This window comes from Dendrobates tinctorius, unplaced genomic scaffold, assembly GCF_039654945.1.
Source record: "Dendrobates tinctorius isolate UK_male_01 unplaced genomic scaffold, ASM3965494v1 ptg000094l, whole genome shotgun sequence".
In the NCBI taxonomy this organism is placed as follows: domain Eukaryota; kingdom Metazoa; phylum Chordata; class Amphibia; order Anura; family Dendrobatidae; genus Dendrobates; species Dendrobates tinctorius.
The window spans coordinates 12,411,376-12,433,596 of record NW_027361762.1 but is presented as its reverse complement, the minus strand read 5'-3'; the positions used below and the strand labels follow the sequence as shown (position 1 = coordinate 12,433,596).

General features: G+C 43.9%; 1 protein-coding gene and 1 long non-coding RNA gene across 2 annotated transcripts in view; one reads left to right on the top strand and one right to left on the bottom strand.

Moving 5' to 3' along the window:
* GUCY2C (guanylate cyclase 2C) overlaps nt 1-22,221 on the bottom strand; it is a 1,090,166-nt gene that overhangs the window by 360,254 nt on the left and 707,691 nt on the right. The window contains exons 21-22 of the mRNA XM_073586670.1: nt 14,307-14,465; nt 3,199-3,391 (exon numbers count right to left, since the gene is read on the bottom strand). Coding sequence (XP_073442771.1) covers nt 3,199-3,391; nt 14,307-14,465 — 352 coding nt within the window. The remainder of the gene's footprint in view (nt 1-3,198; nt 3,392-14,306; nt 14,466-22,221) is intronic.
* LOC141098705 (uncharacterized) overlaps nt 1-22,221 on the top strand; it is a 241,171-nt gene that overhangs the window by 178,532 nt on the left and 40,418 nt on the right. The window lies entirely within an intron of this gene.

Here is a 22,221-nt window from a genome sequence, read left to right as displayed (position 1 = left end):
TATATAGGAGATTTAGGGTACAGCTGCCGTGGAGTGGGGGCGCCAATCTCGATTGTGTTCTGGGTGCCAACCTCCGCTGTCAGGTAGTTCAACAACAGGGATCCTATCTAGGGCCATGGTAGGTGGCACGGTTGGTTGTTTCACTGTGTGGTTGTCTTGTTTTAGTTAAAGGTTTAATAAAGGTTATATTTTATATAATTTATATCGGACATTAAGCTGATGTAAGGCTCCTGGATAGTACATGTGTAAGCGGGGAAGGCACAATGGGAAAAATAGCGGTGGCTTGAGACCGAGTACTGAGGGACGGCAGCCGCCATGAGGTTGTGGAAAGGTTCTGTTTCCACAAGCATAAGTGGCAACATTTCCAGGGCAAGCAGTCTGGAAATGTGGCCGTTTAGCATTGTAGCCTGTGGGTGGGTGGCTGTGTATTAACGCTTGCATTCCAAGGACTGGGGTAGGAACAAATGAACGCTTCACTGGGACAAAGACATGGACATGGTTGCTGACAGTGGTTGAAAGTGTGCAATGACAGGTGCAAGGTGGGAGACTTCTTCACCTACATCATGGACAGGAGATTGGTGTGCCCATAGAACAGGGGAAGAGAAAATCGTGTCACCCACAGGCACCGTTTCTGGACCCTGGCTTTCGGCCCATATAGATGAGTGCTTTGCTTGCATGGGTCTGAGCATGCTGGTGGTGGCCAGGCTGGCAGTTGTGCTACCCCTGCTGATGCTGGCATGACAGATGTTGCAAATTGACTTTTTTTGGATAAATAGTGCTATTCTCCTCAAGCACTTTTGTGCAATTCACCCTAGCTTACGGATGTGTGACTTCTATATTCCACTGCTGAGTTGTATGCGACCTGCTGTGCTGTCTGCAATCACTGAAGACTATAGTTCTGATGAAGGCCTAGAATTGGCCGAAACATCAACGTTTTTTGTCTACAGTGGATGATATCTTATCAATAAAATCTCGACTTATGATTTTTGCATCTTACAGCTTGGAGTGACAAATTTATTTTTTGATTTATTTTTTATAAACTTTGGTTTGGAAACGTAACCCATGTTGGTGATCTGCCTCTTCCTGTCTGCTGTGATGCTAAGGATCCTTCCCCTTGTGCACTGCTGTCCTTGCTCTGCATGACACCTTCCCAGGTTGCATCAGTGACTTCATCGTCCGCCACCTCATCTTCCACTTCTGCTCCCTTGTCCACCTCCTGACTTCCTGATGTAACAACACCACTTGCTGGCAATTGAGTCCCATAATCATCCTGCTCTTGCAACAGTAATTGCATTTTCCTACAGTTGCCTTCTTGTTAGCGTGACTGCTCAAATATTGGAGCATCGCTACATGCAATGTCCTCATGTCCCGGTTGGAACACAAAGGGCCAGAGGTCAGAATATATCAATGGAAATGTGAACAGCTCATAGGAGTGTCCAAGTGTGGGTTCACTTGCTTTCAGGCATTCGGCATGGTGGGATGCAGGAGGATCAGGGAGAGGATTATGTGGTCCAGAATCATGGCTACTGAAACTGGACTGTGTGGTAGACATGGGGGTGCTGGCAAACTGACTGAAAGCATTATCTGCTATCCATCCAGTAACCTTTTCACCCTGGTCTGGCTTCAAGAGTGGTGTTCCATGCTCCCATACAAAGTGGGACAGGAAGCTCTATTGACATGTTGTGTTTGTTGTGCTCCCACGGTAGGCACAGATTCACTTTGCCCACGTCCTCGGCCTCTCCACTCACCATCAGCATCACGTCCACTTCCCCATCCCTTACCACACGCCTTGCCCATTTTAAATTACGTATGATATATCCCTGTTCAGAAAACGTTGCAGACAGTATTACAATGCCAGCAAAATTTGCCCACTACAGATAGACGTATAAGACTGTAGTATCAATATAGCAATTCAATTTGAAGCCAAATTTTTTGTGTGCATATTTTGAGTCTCGAATGCATTAATGCTGATTGTCCTATTCTGCCCTTATATGCTGACACACCGGGATGTCATCCAAATTATATAGCCAATTGAAGTAGGTAGAAATGATATAATTTGAGGCAGATTAGGGACAAAAAAATGTATTCCCTAAGTTTTTAAATTTGATAGAGAGGGATTTCTTTTGGTGTTCTCCCCAATTTGGTAATTCCTAATGTATCCAGTCAAAGCCATTTTTTGTCGTTTAAATTTGTTTGAAGTTTGTAATCCTTATCTTTATTCTGAAGCATATTCTGATTGGAATTACAAGTATGATCACATCAAAGTTCTATAAGCGGAGTTATGACTATATCAAAGCTATATGAGCTAAAATTATGACCACATCGAAGTTCTGTGAACTGAAATAGGGCCACCTCAAAATTCCAGCAAAATTGGTGGGAAAGTCAACAGTAAGTAAATTAAAACTTGTCTGGAAAAACATAAATCTATCCAAAAATGAAAACAAAAAAAATAATGCAGTCTACATGGATCATGAGGTAGTTTTCTGTTGTTATTCTATTATAGTTTTATTTTATGGGATTGACAGCATAGAGGAGGGAAAAACAGAGTGTAATATAAAATTCAAGATTGTGTCTGAACGGAAGCAGACAAGAGGTTAACTGAAGTGAAGTTTGTATGACATACGGTACTTAACAAAAGTCCACAATATGGCAGACAATTAGGTGGGAGGTGAGGTCGTCTTTAATACATGTTGTTGGTTAGAAATGAGTGACTACATTTGCAGGATCCTGGTTTAATGGCTATATCAGTATTCTGTGTCTGCCAGAAGGGAGCCCTGGGAACCTCCTTGTACTGGCGGAATTCCAAGCAACTCTTCTGATTTGTCGGCCCAGCACAATGTTAGTATGATGACGTGCCAGGACTGCAAATCAGAAAAGGTGCCAGGGTTGCCAGCAGGTAGGAGGTGGGTTGCAGGGCTCTCATCTGGCAGTCACAGAACACTGACTTGCTGCTAAACGAGGGTCTTTAAAATTGATTTGCACATGCCAAATGCTGACATTATTTGCAACTACCCCAGTGTTCTTTGGCATGGTGCATCCTATATACTGTCTGTTAATTCTAGATGAGAGTGCATATTAACATGCATTTTGCATTTACCGCTGTAGGATTATAGGATTTATTTATTGCACCTACAGTATGTCTTCTTCCATCCAACTATATATTCTGCTGATTTATAAACATTTTGTTTAGCTTAGTACCTTATAGACATCATGATGATCTAAAATCCGGTCAAAATCCTTGTACACATCATTCAGCATATCCACAACCTCCATTGGTGTACTATATTTGCAGATTGTAGTAAATCCAACAATATCACTGAAGTAAATGCTGACTTCTTCAAAGAATTCTGGTTCGACTAATCCTGTTTCCTTAAGGGACTTAACCACAGGCCTGCAATAAATAAATATACAAGAAAAGCTTTCTATAGATCCATGTTGCAGGATACAAGGTACAATAGTATTGCAGATGTAAGACAAGACCCAGGATCCCCCTATGGGGACGGAGGCTGGAGTTCTAAGGTTTAAGCTATGGAATTTTATTCCAAGTTTATTTTAAAAATGAAATTTTAATTTTATCAAACAATTTATGCAGAGATTAGGTCTGCATACACAGGCTTTGTTCTTAGTAGGAACCTTACACTATGTACATTGTGACAGATGCTCATTTACAAATTCACAAATTTGCCAAAGGCAAATAAATCCCTGACTAAGGACCCTAAAATTAACTTTTATTAAGTGCTTTTAAAATGGAAATAAGAATTAAAAATAGCATTATTTCCATTTTAAAAGCACTTAATAAAAGTTAATTTTAGGGTCCTTAGTTAGGGATTTATTTGCCTTAGGCAATTTGTGAATTACTTTATTACCCTATGATGACTTGGATGGACAGCGCGTGGTTTTTGGTAAGATGCTCATTTACTACCCAATTCATATGTGAGGTTTTTAACCACAAATGTGTCTGTTTAATACATTATTACGATATATGAGGAGGAGGACACCTAATAGCAGTCTACAAGAATCTGAAGGGCTGTCACAGTGCAGAGGGATCATCATTATTCTCATTTGCACATGGAAACATGAGAAGCAATGGGATGAAATTGAAAGAGAGAAGATACAGATTAGAAATAAGGAGATGTTTTGACAGTGAGGGTGATCAATGAGTGGGACAGGCTGCTACGAGAGGTGGTGAGTTCTCCTTCAATGGACAGAGGCTGGACAGACATCTATCTGAGATGGTTAAGATGAATCCTGCATTGAGCAGGGAGTTGGAAATGATGACCAGCACAATGATTCGACCATTACCTCTGTATCCGTGACTTGACTGCAGCGGTGACGTAGCGTTAACATCGCTGCTGAACACTGCGATTGTTTGCAAGGATATCGATGTGATGTCTCTGCTGCAGCCAAGAGAAATAGAGACTGAGGCAGAGGGTAAGACACAGCGCTGGACCTAGGGAACATGTTATAATCTGGGGGGTTTATTATGAATGGAGCATATCAGGAAAACTTTTCCAACAGGGGACAGCCCCTCTATGTATGAACACTATGTAGTAAATAGTATGCTCATGAGCTCCATCTAGTGATAGCTTCAGAAAGATAGAAATAATTTAATTAGCAGTAAAATAGAGTAATGAACCATTGTTTTACAAAGGTCTTACTATGTTCTCCTTCTTTTGATTGTAAGCCACAAAGAGAAATATGCATTAAGGGTATTGTCTTGTGAAAACAAGTGATCACCTATCCATCTTGGTTGGAGTCCGACCAATAGAGCACACACTAATCAGCAGAATGGGGAACTTTCATCCCTTTTAGAATGCAATAGCAATGCATATGCTTGGCCACCAATGGGGCTGACAAGAGCAATATTTGGCTTTTTCTGACAGTCCAATAGAGAATGAATGGAGCTACGGTCAGGCAGGTGCACTACTGCTCCAGTCTAAAGGGGTTCAAAAGATCCTTATTCTGCTGATTGGTGCAGTCCCAGTGGTCAACAAGTTGTCACCTATCTAGTGAAAATGTGATAACTTGTTTTCACCAGTCAACTTCTTTAAAGAGGACCTTTAAAGGAGTTGAAATGTTGAACTGAATATATGATATAATAGTGCCTGTAGAGAAGAATAAAACCTTTTTTTTCAATTTTGCCTCTCATTACAGAGATATTAGCAAAGTATTTGGCACCTAACAAGTTAAACTTTGTTTTAAGTCCAAGTGGGTGTTGTCAAATAGTTTTCATTGCGGACATGTACTTCTACCTGTATGATGTTTACTAGTGATGGGCGAGTAGCATCGTTGCTCGGGTCTCCCCGAGCATGCCCGGGTGATCTCCGAGTATTTTGGAGTGCTTGGAGATTTAGTTTTTGACGTCTCAGCTGCATGATTTGAGACTTGTAGACAGGCTGAATACATGTGGGAATTCCATAACAAACAGGCATTCCACACATATATTCAAGCTGTCTAGCAGTCACAAATCATGCAGCTGAGGCGACGAAAACTAAATCTCCGAGCACGCCAAAATACTCGGAAACCACCCGAGCATGCTCAGTGAGACCCGAGCAACGAGTATACTTGCTCATCACTAATTTTACCAATCATATGCAAGCAGCAACATTTCAGAAAGAAGAACATGGCACCATCATAGCTTAGAGCATGCTTCTCAGTGTGTGAGATGTATAATGACAGACAGCCCTGATCTCCTTGTCTAATCTCCTGCACGAATCGGTGTAGGGAAGGGCAGTGCAACTGAATTTAGCTGTGTCACAGGTAGGGATTTTCTCTGGTAGGCAGTGGCAGGGCCGCAGTAATGAGGCAACACACAGGCTTAAGGCCCCGTCTCACTAAGCGATCTCGGTAGCGAGATCGCTGCTGAGTCACAACTTTTGTGACGTAACAGCGATCTCACCAGCGAGATCGCTGTGTGTGACAGTGATCAGCGAGCGGCCCCCCTGCCGGTATTGCTGATCGCTGGAAGAAACCTCTGGACATTTCTTTGGTCGCTGGTCTCCCGCTGGCCAGCACGCATCGCTGTGTGTGACAGGCGGGAGACCAGCGATCAGCTGTAAAAAATAATAAAAAAAATAAAAAATATAGTTATTCTCACCTTCCGACGTCCTGTTCAATCATCTTGCCTCTCTCCACGCTCCGGCCCCAGTGATCCTTTGCATGAATGACCGTGAGATGTCACGGTCTCGAGGGATAACAAAGTCTCGCGGTCATTCATGCAAAGGATCACTGGGACCGGAGCGTGGAGAGAGGCCGGATGGCTGAACAGGACGTCGGAAGGTGAGAATAACTATATTTTTTATTTTTTTTATTATTTTTTACAGCGATGGCCAGCGATGCCGCACGCTCGGCATCGCTGTGCTGATCGCTGGTGAAGCTGTCTGTGTGACAGCTCACCAGCGATCACATAGCGATTCACCAGCGATCCTGACACCTTGATATCGGTGTCGGGATCGCTGGTAAGTCGCTTAGTGTGACGGGGCCTTTAGAGTCCAACTTCAGTGGTTTACTGTCACTTTAAAACAGCAGGTTAACAGAAAGTAAAGAAAAACACAAATATACTCCAGCTTGGAGAACCACCGGTCTCAGACTCACTCTTGCATGGGAAGGGCTTAACTAAGCGGCTGCTCGATCAGCGGCATCCACCAGGTGCCATTCCCCGGGTTGTTTTGAGTCTTGCTGCTAAAGCTCTGCAGCACAGTTAGTCAAGCAAAACAAATTCAGTCTAACTCCAGCCAAGTTCCTAATATCTTCCACACACACTTACAATGTGCCAAACACCAATCTCCATTACATAGCCCATAACCCCACCCACAGGTGAAGTATACATCACATGGGCTGATCATGTGACCGTGACATCATCATAGGTCTTGACTTTATCCTGCTGGGAGAAATGTATCTCCCATCCAGCACTACACCCTTTGCTGTACCACATACTTCCCCCCTTTGATCAACCCTAGGGGGGAGGACACATGACATACAGTGAACTCTGGACAGGGCATCTTCATTCCCCTGTAGTCTACCTGACCGATGTTCTACTGAAAATTTGAAATTTTCTTTAGCTTGACTCATCCACGTAAGGGGGGAATGATCTGTCACCAAACGAAATGTTCTCCCCAGCAAATAATAGCGCAATGACTCAAGTGCCCACTTAATGGCCAGGCACTCTCTCTCAGCAATGCTGTACCTGGTTTCGGCTGGGGTAAGCTTCCGGCTTAGGAAACTAACGAGATGCTCCTCCCCGTTAATCTCTTGAGACATGCGGCTCCGCTCCGCTCCATACACCTTGTACACACGCACTCCTTTCCATCCACCTCGTACACGCACGGCTCTGCTCCGTACACCTCATACACGCGCGGCTCCTCTCCGTCCACCTCTTACACATGTGGCTCTGCTCCGTATAACTCGTACATGCGTGGCTCCGCTCCGCACACACGCATCTCTGCTCCATACACTTCATACACACATGGCTCCTCTCCGTCCACCTTGTACACATGCGGCTCCGCTCCGTACACTTCGTACACACATGGCTCTTCTCCGTCCACCTCATACACATACAGCTCCTGTCCGTACACCTCATACACACGCGGCTCCGCTTCGTACACACACGGCTTCGCTCTGTACACCTCGTACACATGCGGCTCCGCTCCGCAGACCTCGTAGACACATGGCTCCGCTCTGTACACTTCGTACACACACGGCTCCGCTCCGCACACCTCATACACACACGGCTGCCCTCCATACACTTCGTACACACACGGCTCTGCTCCGTACACCTTGTACACACACGGCTCCACTCTATACACCTCGTACACACACGGCTCTGCTACATCCACCCTGTAAACCTCTCCTGACCCCACACATATACTTTCCCTGATCCAGCACCATGACAACCAGCACAGCAGAGTGCTGCGTACACTGAGGCCCCTGATCATGTGACCCCTGACTCCTCCCCTCCTGTGACCTCATCACAAGTCCTGTGCGTACAGAACAGCCATCACGTCAGGCCAATTGCAGCCTGGCAGCCAATCAAAGCACGGAGCTGCACAGCCAATGAGCAGCTGCAGCTCCCAGAGGCTACTACTCCTGACACGCCCACTACACAGCTCACCTTCGAAGTGCAAACTCACGAGTGGGCCCCTAAGCACTTGGGCCCTGTCGCATCTGCGACCGCTATGCCTGCGGAAGTTACGCCCCTGCCACACAGTACCAATTTTAACTTTACAAAGGCCTCCTCTATCTGATCATTTCAGCGGACCATCACAGGCTTCCTCACTTTCAAGCAGTCTGTTAAAGGAGCGGACTGGGTTGCAAAGTTGGGAATAAACCACCTGTAATATCCCACTAAACCTAAAAAGCCTTTTACATGTTTTGTTGTGAGGGGAAGGGACCAGTTCTGGATTGCCTCCACTTTGTTTACTTGGGGTTGGAGGACTCCTCTCACAATGACGTAACCCAAGTACTGAGCTTCCTCCAACCTTTTGGAACACTTCTTTGGTTTGGCAGTTAGCTCTGCTTGTCACAGAGAATCTATCACTACCTGGACTTTTGGTATGTGACTTTCCCAGTCTATACTGTACACCACAATATCATCTAGATAGGCTGAGGCATAACGGCGATGGGGACGGAGAACAATATCCATTTGTAATACTTTATACTGGAACAGCCCTTCGGGTGTTACAAAGGCCGTTTTTTCCCTAGCCGCCACTGTTAAGAGCACCTGCCAATAACCTTTTGTGAGGTCAAGAGTTGAAAAATACCGTGCCTTCCCAAACCGCTCTATTAACTCATTGAGCATGGTGTAGGCGACAAATTTTGAAATTTCATTAAGTTTTCTAAAGTCATTACAGAACCTTAGCGTCTCAGCAGGCTTGGGTATTAGGACTATTGGGCCACTCACTTTGGGACTCTTCAGTGACCCCTAACCGCAGCATAGTTTTTACCTCCTCTGAGATGGCTTGTCGCAGGGTCTCAGGCACCCGATACAGCTTTTGTCAGATTTTGGCCTGTGGCTCTGTGACAATATCATGTTGGATTAGGGAAGTGCATCCAGGGAGCTCCAAAAAAACATATGTATTTTAGCTAACAAACTCCCGGACCTCCTGAACCTGTGTAGGAGACAAAGTATCTGCTATTTTGACTACGGAGAGGGTTTCTCCTGACTCCCCCTGAGGTAATGGAGCCTTCTCCACCTGAAATGCAGGCAGCGGACTATCCCCACCAAGGTGGTTTCTATCTTTCCTTGGTTTAATCAAATTAATATGGTAAACCTGTTCTGGCTTTCTCCGTCCAGGTTGGTGTACCTTGTAGTCTACTGACCCCACCTTCTACATAATCTCATAGGGCCCCTGCCACCTTGAAAAAAATTTGCTATCTACTGTAGACACAAGTACCAACACCCGATCCCCAGGACTATAGGTTTTTACCCAAGCCTCCCGGTTATAAACCCGACTCTGCAACAGTTGTGCTGCCTCCATATGTTCCCGGACTTATGGTAGGACTGTCTCCATTCTTTCTTGCATTTTTGCAACATGTTCTATCCCACTTTTGTGGGGGTTTGGTTGGTTCTCCCAGGCCTCTTTGGCTATATCAAGTAAGCCCCATGGATGTCTGCCATACAATAGTTCAAAGGGCGAGAGCCCCATAGATGCCTGGGGCACCTCCTGCACTGCAAACAATAAATATGGCAGTGAGATCCCAGTCCTTCCCATCTTTGGAAACTGCTTTTTTAACATGCTCTTTAGCGTTTTATTGAATCTTTCTACTAGACCATCTGTTTGGGGATGATAGACCGATGTCCCCATTTAACAAGCGGCAGAGTTCCTTCATATTTTTTTACATAAAGGGGGTTCCTTGGTCTGTTACAATCCCTTGAGGAATCCCCACCCGTGAAAACATACCCAGGAGTTCCTTTGCTATGAGCTTAGCTGATACGTGGCGCAGCGGAACGACCTCACGATACCGGGTAGCATAATCTTGAACTACAAAGATGTGTGGGTGTCCCCTTGCTGACTTATTGACAGTCCCAACAAGATCCATTGCCACTCTTTCGAAAGGTACCTCTATAATTGGTAAAGGCACCAAAGGACTCCGAAAGTGAGGCTGGGGACTGGTTAGCTGGCACACTGGACAGGAATTACAGTACCGTTTAACTTCTTCATGGACACCTAGCCAGTAAAACCGCTGCAGAATTCAGTCTAGGGTTTTCTTTTGGCACAAATGCCCACCGGGTACATGCGCATGCGTGAAGTCTATTACCAGCCTGCGATATGCCTGAGGTACCAGTAATTGTTCTACCATTTCCACACGTATTTTCTCGACTCGATACAACAAATCTTAGTTCAGCTCAAAGCATGGCAACACTGTAGCTGCCCCAGGTTGTTGGGGTTCTCTATTGACAAACAGTACATTTTTCCTGGCTTGAGCCAAAGTAGGGTCTCGGAGTTGCGCCGTACCAAAATTGTCACCTGATACATTTAAGTCTGACAATTCAGATCGCGGTGGCAAGTCTTCCACCTCTCCAGCCAATACTTCTATGGGAGAATTTTTACCCTACTCCACCAACAGGAAGGTTACCCCTACCACCAGCACTTCTTCCTCTGGGCCACTAGGTTCATGCCCTACTTCTGGAGAATGTAACCTGGTTGCCACTGGTGCCGACAGTTGTTCAGTGGGTGGGACAACAGTTTGCCAAAGCACAGAAAATAAAGGAAAGTCTCTTCCAATGATCTCTTCATAATGCAAATTAATCACAACCCCCACCTCGTGGCACTGCCTCCCTACTGGCGTCTTTATCACCACTAGTGTGGAAGGATAGTCTTTTAGGTCCCCATGTATACACAACACCCCAATTTTCTGACCAGTATACTCGCAGGTTTGTACCCGGCTGGCTCATACCAGAGTCACGAGACTCCATGAGTCCAGTAGGGCCACAGCCAGGGTGCCCTCCACTTCAACCTTACACAAATGTTCCATATTGGGACCCTTTGGGGTGCCCATTGCACACATCGGTTCGACATAGTGGGACTGGCGGTAGCCAAAATTTGTGTCCATGGGCTCAGCCAGGTGGGGGCAATCAGCTCTCATATGGCCTGGTTCCTGGCACTGCCAGCAGATTATGGGGCCCCTTTCTCCCTCAGATAAGTCCTGAGCGGCCGTCCTGGGCTCTGCTCGCTGAGCCAGGGGTGGAAGCTTAGAGAACCTTCCTGCTACCATCTGGGGAGTCCCTCCCTGTAGCTCTTTGGTAGTTCCATATCTTTCTATGATGTCTATCATCTGGAGGCATTAGTAGGGGATGCCTATCTGACCCAGGTTTGGAGGGAGTGGGGCAAAGCCCTCCAAAATCTAACAGTCACTATGCGGTCCAGCATGGCCATGGGAGACAATACCTCAGGATGCAACCACTTTTGTAACAAGTGCATCAGGTCGAAATACTGGGACCGAGTCAGCTTGGAGGGGGTAAACTCCAACTGGTGTACCCGTTGGGCCCAGACTAACACATTTACTCCAAGATGTGCCAGTATCTCACCCTTGATGATCGTGTAGTCTGCCCTTTGCTCAGTGGGTAGATCCTGATAGGCTTTCATCGGTCCTGGGGCCAGAAGCGGAGAGATGATTTCTGCCCACTGGTCCCGGGGTAGTTTCTCTCTCTCAGCCACTCCTTCAAACATCTCAAGTTACATCTCAACATCATCACACTTCTCCATTTTGGGAACCGCTGTACAAACTGCTTTCCGGACATCATGGATTCCTCGGGTAGTTCCTGTTGTCTGTACCGTCGTGATGTGCTGTATCAACAACCGGTAAGTTTCCTGCTGCTGTTGATTAAATATCAGCTGCTGCTGCGTAGCCTCTTGCTGCTGTCGCATGGCCTCCATAAGCATTTTTATGGTGGTCTCCATTTCTGGAAAGTTCCCCACCTGGGTCTGCGCCACTCTTTTCACTCAGGACATAAGCTGGAGTACAGAGCAAAAAATAAGCAAAAAACAGCCTAGCCTCACTGCGTATGCCCGCATTCAAGCCACCAATCTGTAGGGATTTGCACTAGTAAACAGTGGCAGGGCCGCAGTAATGAGGCAACACACAAGCTTAGAGTCCAACTTCAGTGGTTTAATGTCACTTTAAAACAGCAGGTTAACAGAAGGTAAAGAAAAACAGAAATATAGTCCAGCTTGGAGAACCACTGGTCTCAGACTCACCCTTGCATGGGACGGGCTTAACTAAGCGGCTGCCCGATCAGCGGTGTCTGCCAGGTGCCATTCCCGGGGTTGTTTTGAGTCTTGCTGCTAAAGCTCTGAAGCACGGTTAGTCCAACAAAACAAATTCAGGCTAACTCCAGCCAAGTTCCTAATATCTTCCACACACACTTACCATGTGCCAAACACCAACCTCCATTACATAGCCCATAACCCCACCCACAGGTGAGGTACACATCACATGGGTTGATCATGTGACCGTGACATCATCACAGGTCTTTGACTTTAGGGAAAATCCCAGCCAAACTTTATTCTGCTGGGTGAAATGTATCTCCCATCCAGCACTACACCATTTGCTGTACCACACACATTATAAACACTTCAATCTGCTCTCTTAGATTTTTGAGTGTGTCAGTAATCACACTTATGTCTGCTGTGCTCAAGCAGTGACATCAGGCTGCATTACAGACTGCCTCTTCTGGGCTACTTTGTGAGATATAATGACACACTGCTATAATTTCATTGCAGATTGAGTACCTGTTGAGCACAACAGATTTAAGGGCTGTACTGACACTTAAGCGGGTTTTACACTAAGCGATATCGCTAGCAAAATCGCTAAAACGTCACTGGTTTTGTGACGTTATAGCGATATTGCTAGCGATATCGCTATGTGTGATACTTACCAGCGACCGGCTCCCCCGCTGTCCATCGCTGATCGCGCGAGATCGGGCGGCTCCATTTCTCGTCGTGCGCTTCCTGCTGGGCTTCCTGCTGTGACGTCCAGCGACGCGTGGAGGCGGGCGGGAGGACGCAGGATTGCTGTGTGTGAATGGTAAGTATCGTGCGCTGCGTCGCTGCTGCATCGCTGTGAGGTCTTTCTGTATGAAAGCTCACTAGCGATCATTTAGCGATGCACCAGCGATCCTGACCGGGTCGGATCGCTGGTTGGATCGCTGGTGCATCGCTAAATGTAAAAGGGCCTTTAGAGCTCTCATCTCCAGACAAACTGTGTTGGGGGAGGGGCAGTACAGCAGAGCTGAACGTGATATGAGAGTAAGAGAGCTAATAGAAGGGTTTGAATGTGACACAGCCAAAATCAGCTATGCTGCGCTTCGCTAACATCAAACTCAACTGAAAGGTGTGAGCCATCTGTGCCATCTCCCATCATTTTTTAATTATGTTGGAGGTTAGACCAAGAGATCAGAACTGCATCCTTACATCTCATACACTGAGAAATCTACTCTAAACTATGGTGGGGGTGTGGTCTTTCTTTTCACTGTTGCTGCCTGCTTTTGATTAGTCAGCATCATACAGGGAGAAGAAGTGCATGCCCCCAGTGAAAACTGTCTAATAATACCAACTTGAACTTAAAAAAAGTTAACTCATTGAAGGCCAAATATTTTGATAGCTAATATCTCCACAACGAAGAGACGAAATTGGAAACAAAAGAAAAAAAAAAATTATTCTTATCTGCAGCCACTTCATGGGTCTAGTTCAACATGAAACATTTGGTCAAAGGTCCTTTTTAACATTTTGGGCGACTAGATAGCAACTAAATTACAGCCAGTACTGAAGTTTTATTCAAAATGCAACACAATAACGGTAAGCAAATAACACATTTGTTTTTGTGTTTACATGCAATAGAGTGGTTTAGCTTTAGACTTTTTTGAAACCATTTGCAGCTAGCTAGCCAGTGATCTAACACTGAGTCTCTATAACAGATGACCATTAGAGTAAGGAAACTATTACCTGTGATGACCATAGCAGACCAAAAATCTGCCCTGCCAGCTCTAGGGTGAAGCTAAAACATAGCAGTAAAAAAAATCTCCAAAATCTTGCAGCATTGAATGGATAGCTTTCCATTGGACCGTTAATGACAGCAATCCATCACTTGTGGGCAGCCACAACAGAGCAACATGATATGTAGTTCTTCACATAGATTTCCTATCGTGAAACAGTAACATAAACTTTGCAGAAGGTATTTAATTATTGTAACAAGATAATAATACATAATCTGCCTTTATAAAGAGAGAAAGATATGTCTGAAAGATGCACGAATATAACATTTCTTCCCTATTCTGATGTTCAGTTTGCACAAATGTAAGCACTTACCCTGGTAGAAGCATGAAGTTCAGGCGGTCAGCTCGATCTCTTTCTGCTTTGTACAGCTTAGTACGTTCCTCCACTAAATGCTCTAAATTTTTAGAGTAAAGCTGCAATCGCCTCAGTAAGGTGTCCATATAACTCTCACTTGTCTGGGAGTGGAAATTACTATGTACAGAAACACAGCATTTTTTAAGTAATGAGAACAATAACCTACATATAGGAAAGAATATAAAGATAACTTCATGAACTTTAACCCTTAAAGGGGCAGTTCTCTTTCAGTCAATTTCTACTTTTCTACTCCAGCTGCCATTTGTTAAAACATAATAAACCACGCTGTACTCACTTTCTTCAGGTTCTCCGGATAGTTTCTGCCACTGTTCTCGGTGTCTGGCATTAGATGCAGCTCTGATGTCGCGTCGACACCACCGCAGCCAATCAGTTAGCTCATTAATTGCAACGCTGCCGAAATGATGTCAGTGCTGCAGCCAGTGACAGACACCGGGAGCAGTAGTTGAGACTTGCCGGTTGACCCGTTGATGGTGAGTGCAGTGTGGTTTGTTATGTTTTAACAAACTACTGCTGGGCTGGAGCCGAACATTATCTGAAAGGAAACACTCCAAGGTCTAATTTATTAAAATTTTAATACTTTTATACAATAAATACTGATTGAAAGAAAAAAGCATTTATTTTTATGTCACTATAATCAGAAAACAAGAATTTAAATATATTATGATCAACTGAGCCACACACATGGACAAAATTGTGACACCCTTCTGTTAAAGTAAGAAAAACCCACAATGGTTCCTGAAGTAAATGGAAAATTATAAAGTAATTTTTATTTTAAATTTACTGAATATCAACTAATGAAAATCATACATTGCTTTTGAATTGATGCTCAACAGAAAAATAATATAACAATATAGTGAAAATGGACTAGATAAAAATGATGGTGGCCTTAAAGGTATGTGCACACGTTGCAGTTTTACCTGCAGAATTTTCTGCACAGAATCTGCATCTCTTGGCAGAAAACGCAGGTAAAAATCTGCGCGTTTTTGATGAGTTTTTAATGTGTTTTTTTTCATGCGGATTTGTATGCGTTTTTTGTATGCTAAATAAAAATCTATTATTTAACAAAAAAAAGAGTTGTGATGTAATTTCTTTGTCCAACCTCTTATTTTGCATACTCCATTGAAGAATAGTGTTTACACATAGATAGATAGATAGATAGATAGATAGATAGATAGATAGTGAAAAAAACAAAGGCAGCACCTCACAATCTTTCCAGTAGAAAAAGGTGAATTTATTTCAGACCCACATGTCTGGGCACACTGAGCCTTTCTCAAGCAGTGGGTGTTACAGCCAAGTGCGTTTTTATAGATAAATTCAACAATCATGAAGTGCTTCCAATCACACACAAATAAAATTCTTACATAAAGTGCATATCATCACATCAGGTGAAGTCAATTCCTCTGGGTCAACTACTAAAGACCCCGTCACACTAAGCGACTTACCAGCGATCCCAACACCGATATCAAGGTGTCAGGATCGCTAGTAAGTCGCTATGTGATCGCTGGTGAGCTGTCACACAGACAGCTGTCACCAGCGATCAGCACAGCGATGCCGAGTGCCCGGCATCGCTTGCCATCGCTGTAAAAAAATAGAATCAAAATAAAAAATATAGTTATTCTCACCTTCCGACATCCCGTTCAGCCATCCTGCCTCTCTCCACGCTCCGGTCCCAGTGGTCCTTTGCACGAATGACCGCGAGATGTCACGGTCTCGAGGGATAACAAAGTCTCGAGGTCATTCGTGCAAAGGATCACTGGGACCGGAGCGTGGAGAGAGGCAGGATGGCTGAACAGGACGTCGGAAGGTGAGAATAACTTTATTTTTTATTTTTTTTTATTATTTTTTACACCTGATCGCTGGTCTCCCGCCTGTCACACCCAGCGATGCGTGCTGGCCAGCGGGAGAACAGCGACAAAAGAAATGTCCAGAGGTTTCTTCCAGCGATCAGCGATACCGGCAGGGGGGCCGCTCGCTGATCGCTGTCACACACAGCGATCTCGCTGGTGAGATCGCTGTTACGTCACAAAAGTTGTGACTCAGCAGCAATCTCGCTACCGAGATCGCTTAGTGAGACGGGGCCTTAAGAGTGAGAAGAATTGTAAATGACGTAGATGAAGTGGACGGGGTTATGGATTCCCTTGTTGATAAATTTCTAAATAGAGGCTATCCGAGAAACCTTTTAGAAATAACTAAGAGTAAAGTCTTAAAACAGGAGAGGGTAGATTTAGTAAAAAAGAGACCTATTGGGAAGAGTTCGACTAGGATTCCCTTCGTGACAACCTTTACATAAGAATTTGGAGAAATAGCACAAATAATTAGGAAACATCGGGGGATGTTGTCGAGATGCTTGCCGAAAATAGAGGAGTTTAACCCCTTCACCCCCAAGGGTGGTTTGCACGTTCATGACCGGGCCAATTTTTACAATTCTGACCACTGTACCTTTATGAGGTCATAACTCTGGAACGCTTCCATGGATCCCGGTGATTCTGACATTGTTTTCTCGTGACATATTGTACTTCATGTTAGTGGTAAAATTTCATTCAAATAACTTGCGTTTATTTGTGAGAAAAACGGAAATTTGGCGAAAATTTTGAAAATTTCGCAATTTTCCAACTTTGAATTTTTATGCCCTTAAATCACAGAGATACGGCACACAAAAAACTTGATAACTAACATTTCCCACATGTTTACTTTACATCAGCACAATTTTGGAACCAAAATTTTTTTTTGTTAGGAAGTTATAAGGGTTAAAAGTTGACCAGCGATTTCTCATTTTTACAACACCATTTTATTTTTAGGACCACATCACATTTGAAGCCACTTTGAGGGGTCTATATGATAGAAAATACCCAAAAGTGACACCATTCTAAAAACTGAACCCCTTAAGGTGCTCAAAACCACATTCAAGAAGTTTATTAACCCATTAGGTGCGTCACAGGAATTTTTTTGAATATTTAAAAAGAAATGAACATCTAACTTTTTTTCACAAAAAAAATACTTCAGGTTCAATTTTTTTTATTTTACCAAGGGTAACAGGAGAAATTGGACTGCAAAAGTTATTGTGCAATTTGTCCTGAGTACGCAGATACCTGATATGTGGGGGGGAACGACTGTTTCGGCGCATGGCAGAGCTCAGAATGGAAGGAGCGCCGTTTGACTTTTTCAATGCAAAATTGGCTGGAATTCAGATTGGACGACATGTCACGTTTGGAGAGTCCCTGATGTACCTAAACAGTGGAAACCCCCTACAAGTGACCCCATTTTGGAAACTAGACCCCCCAAGGAACTTATCTAGATATGTGGTGAGAACTTTGAACCCACAAGGGCTTTACAAAAGTTTATAACGTACGGTGGTACAATTAAAAAATCATATTTTTTCCACAAAAATGATCTTTTCACCCCAATTTTTATTTTCCCAGGACCCTAAAAGTTATTGTGCAATTTGTCCTGAGTACGCTGATACCCCACATGTGGGGGTAAACCACTATTTGGGCGCATGGCAGAGCTCGGAAGGGAAGCAGCGCCATTTGACGTTTTTGGCTGGAATTGAGATCGGACACCATGTCGCGTTTGGAAAACCCCTGATGTACCAAAACAGTGGAAACCCCCCACAAATGACACCATTTTGGAAACTAGATCCCCTAAGGAACTTATCTAGATGTGTGGTGAGAACTTTGAACCCCCATGGGCTTTACAGAAGTTTATAACATAAAGCCATACAATTAAAAAATCATATTTTTTCCACAAAAATGATCTTTTCACCCTCAATTCTTATTTTTCCAAGGGTAACAGGACCCTAAAAGTTATTGTGCAATTTGTCCTGAGTACGCTGATACCCCACATGTGGGGGTAAACCACTATTTGGGCGCATGGCAGAGCTTGGAAGGGAAGCAGCGCCATTTGACGTTTTTGGCTGGAATTGAGATCGGACACCATGTCGCGTTTGGAAAACCCCTGATGTACCAAAACAGTGGAAACCCCCCACAAATGACACCATTTTGGAAACTAGACCCCCTAAGGAACTTATCTAGATGTGTGGTGAGAACTTTGAACCCCCATGGGCTTCACAGAAGTTTATAACATAAAGCCATACAATTAAAAAATCATATTTTTTCCACAAAAATGATCTTTTCACCCTCAATTCTTATTTTTCCAAGGGTAACAGGACCCTAAAAGTTATTGTGCAATTTGTCCTGAGTACGCTGATACCCCACATGTGGGGGTAAACCACTATTTGGGCGCATGGCAGAGCTCGGAAGGGAAGCAGCGCCATTTGACGTTTTTGGCTGGAATTGAGATCGGACACCATGTCGCGTTTGGAAAACCCCTGATGTACCAAAACAGTGGAAACCCCCCACAAATGACACCATTTTGGAAACTAGACCCCCTAAGGAACTTATCTAGATGTGTGGTGAGAACTTTGAACCCCCATGGGCTTCACAGAAGTTTATAACATAAAGCCATACAATTAAAAAATCATATTTTTTCCACAAAAATGATCTTTTCACCCTCAATTCTTATTTTTCCAAGGGTAACAGGACCCTAAAAATTATTGTGCAATTTGTCCTGAGTACGCTGATACCCCACATGTGGGGGTAAACCACTATTTGGGCGCATGGCAGAGCTCGGAAGGGAAGCAGCGCCATTTGACGTTTTTGGCTGGAATTGAGATCGGACACCATGTCGCGTTTGGAAAACTCCTGATGTACCAAAACAGTGGAAACCCCCCACAAATGACACCATTTTGGAAACTAGACCCCCTAAGGAACTTATCTAGATGTGTGGTGAGCACTTTGACCCCCTAGTGCTTCACAGAAGTTTATAACGCCCGGGCGTGAAAATAAAAAATTCGTATTTTTTCCACAAACATGATCTTTTAGTCACCATTTTTTTATTTTCCCAAGGGTACCAGGAGAAATTGGACCTTAAAAGTTGTTGTCCAATTTGTCCTGAGTATGCTGATACCCCATATGTGGGAGAAAACTACTGTATGGGCACACGTCGGGGCTCGGAAGGGAAGTAGTGACGTTTTGGAATGCAGACTTTGATGGAATGGTCTGCGGGTGTCATGTTGCCTTTGGAGAGCCCCTAATGTACCTAAACAGTGGAAACCACCCACAAATGACACCATTTTGTAAACTAGACCCCCCAAGGAACTTATCTAGATGTGTGGTGAGCACTTTGAACCCCCCAGTGCTTCACAGAAGTTTATAACGCCCGGGCGTGAAAATAAAAAATTTGTATTTTTTCCACAAACATGATCTTTTAGTCACCATTTTTTTATTTTCCCAAGGGTACCAGGAGAAATTGGACCTTAAAAGTTGTTGTCCAATTTGTCCTGAGTATGCTGATACCCCATATGTGGGAGAAAACTTCTGTATGGGCACACGTCGGGGCTCGGAAGGGAAGTAGTGACGTTTTGGAATGCAGACTTTGATGGAATGGTCTGCGGGAGTCATGTTGCCTTTGGAGAGCCCCTAATGTACCTAAACAGTGGAAACCCCCCACAAATGACATCATTTTGTAAACTAGATCCCCCAAGGAACTTATCTAGATGTGTGGTGAGCACTTTGAACCCCCCAGTGCTTCACAGAAGTTTATAACGCCCGGGCGTGAAAATAAAAAATTTGTATTTTTTCCACAAACATGATCTTTTAGTCACCATTTTTTTATTTTCCCAAGGGTACCAGGAGAAATTGGACCTTAAAAGTTGTTGTCCAATTTGTCCTGAGTATGCTGATACCCCATATGTGGGAGAAAACTTCTGTATGGGCACACGTCGGGGCTCGGAAGGGAAGTAGTGACGTTTTGGAATGCAGACTTTGATGGAATGGTCTGCGGGAGTCATGTTGCCTTTGGAGAGCCCCTAATGTACCTAAACAGTGGAAACCCCCCACAAATGACATCATTTTGTAAACTAGATCCCCCAAGGAACTTATCTAGATGTGTGGTGAGCACTTTGAACCCCCCAGTGCTTCACAGAAGTTTATAACGCCCGGGCGTGAAAATAAAAAATTTGTATTTTTTCCACAAACATGATCTTTTAGTCACCATTTTTTTATTTTCCCAAGGGTACCAGGAGAAATTGGACCTTAAAAGTTGTTGTCCAATTTGTCCTGAGTATGCTGATACCCCATATGTGGGAGAAAACTACTGTATGGGCACACGTCGGGGCTCGGAAGGGAAGTAGTGACGTTTTGGAATGCAGACTGTGATGGAATGGTCTGCGGGTGTCATGTGCGTTTGGAGAGCCCCTGATGTACCTAAACTATTGAAACTCCCCACAAGTGACCCCATTTTGGACACTAGACCCCCCACGGAACTTATCTAGATGTGTGGTGAGCACTTTGAACCCCCAATTGCTTCACAGAAGTTTATAACACTCGGACGTGAAAATAAAAAAATCATTTTTTTCCACAAAAATGATATTTTTGCCCCCAATTTTTTATTTTCCTAAGGGTAACAGGAGAAATTGGACCCCAAAAATTGTTTTGCAATTTGTCCTGAGTAGGCTGATACCCTACATGTGGGGGTAAAACACTGTTTGGGCGCATGGCAGAGCTTGGAAGGGAAGGAGCACCATTTGACTTTTTCAACTCAGAATTAGCTGGAATTGAGATCAGACGCCATGTTGCATTTGGAGAGCCCCTGATGTGCCCAAACAGTGGAAACCCCCAATTCTATCTCCAACCCGAACCCCAACATGCCCCTAGCCCTAACCCTAGCCCTAACCCTAACCCTACCCTAACCCTAACCCTAGCCCTAACCCTACCCCAACACACCCCTAGCCCTAACCCTAGCCCTAACCCTAATGGAAAAATGGAAATAAATACATTTTTTTTATTTTATTATTTTTCCCTAACTAAGGGGGTGATAACGGGGGGTTTTATTTACTATTTATGGCGGTTTTTATATTTGGCGGCTGTCGCACGCTAAAAGACGCTTTTTATTGTAAAAATAGTTTTTGCATCACCACATATTGAGAGCTATAATTTTTCCGTATTTTGACCCACCGGGTCATGTGAGGTCTTATTTTTTGCGGGACGAGTTGACGTTTTTATTGGTACCATTTTCGGGCACGTGAAATTTTTTGATCGCTTTTTATTCCGATTTTTGGGACGCAGAATGAAGAAAAACCAGCGTTTCATGAATTTCTTTTGGGGGGGTGCGTTTACACCGTTCCGCGTGCGGTAAAATTGATAAAGCAGTTTTATTCTTCGGGTCAGTACGGTTACAGCAATACCTCATTTAGGTCTTTTTTTATGTTTTTGTCGGTTTTATGCAATGAAAACTATTTTATATAAAAAATAATTATTTTTGCATCGCTTTATTCTGCGAGCTATAACTTTTTTATTTTTTCGCTGATGATGCTGTGTGGTGGCTCATTTTTTGCGGGACAAGATGACGTTTTCAGCGGTACCATGGATATTTCTATGCATCTTTTTGATCGCGCGTTATTACACTTTTTGTTTGGCAGTATGATAATAAATCATTATTTTTTGCTTCGTTTTTCATTTTTATTTTTTAAGGGGTTCGCTAAAGGGGTTAACTAATGGGACAGTTTTATAGGGCGGGTCGTTATGGACGCGGCGATACCTAATATGTGTACTTTTATTGTTTTTTTTATTATTATTTCCAAAAAATGGATTTATTGGGGGAATATTTTTTTTTTTTTCTAATTTATTTGGCGATTTTTTTTTAATTATTTTTACACTTTTTTTTATTTTTATTTTTACTTTATTAAATAGTCCCAGGTGGGACATCACTGTCCTGTGACAGATCGCTGATCTGTCACATCACAGATCACTGTGACAGATCAGCGATCTGACACAGGCACTGCAGAAGGCTTCCT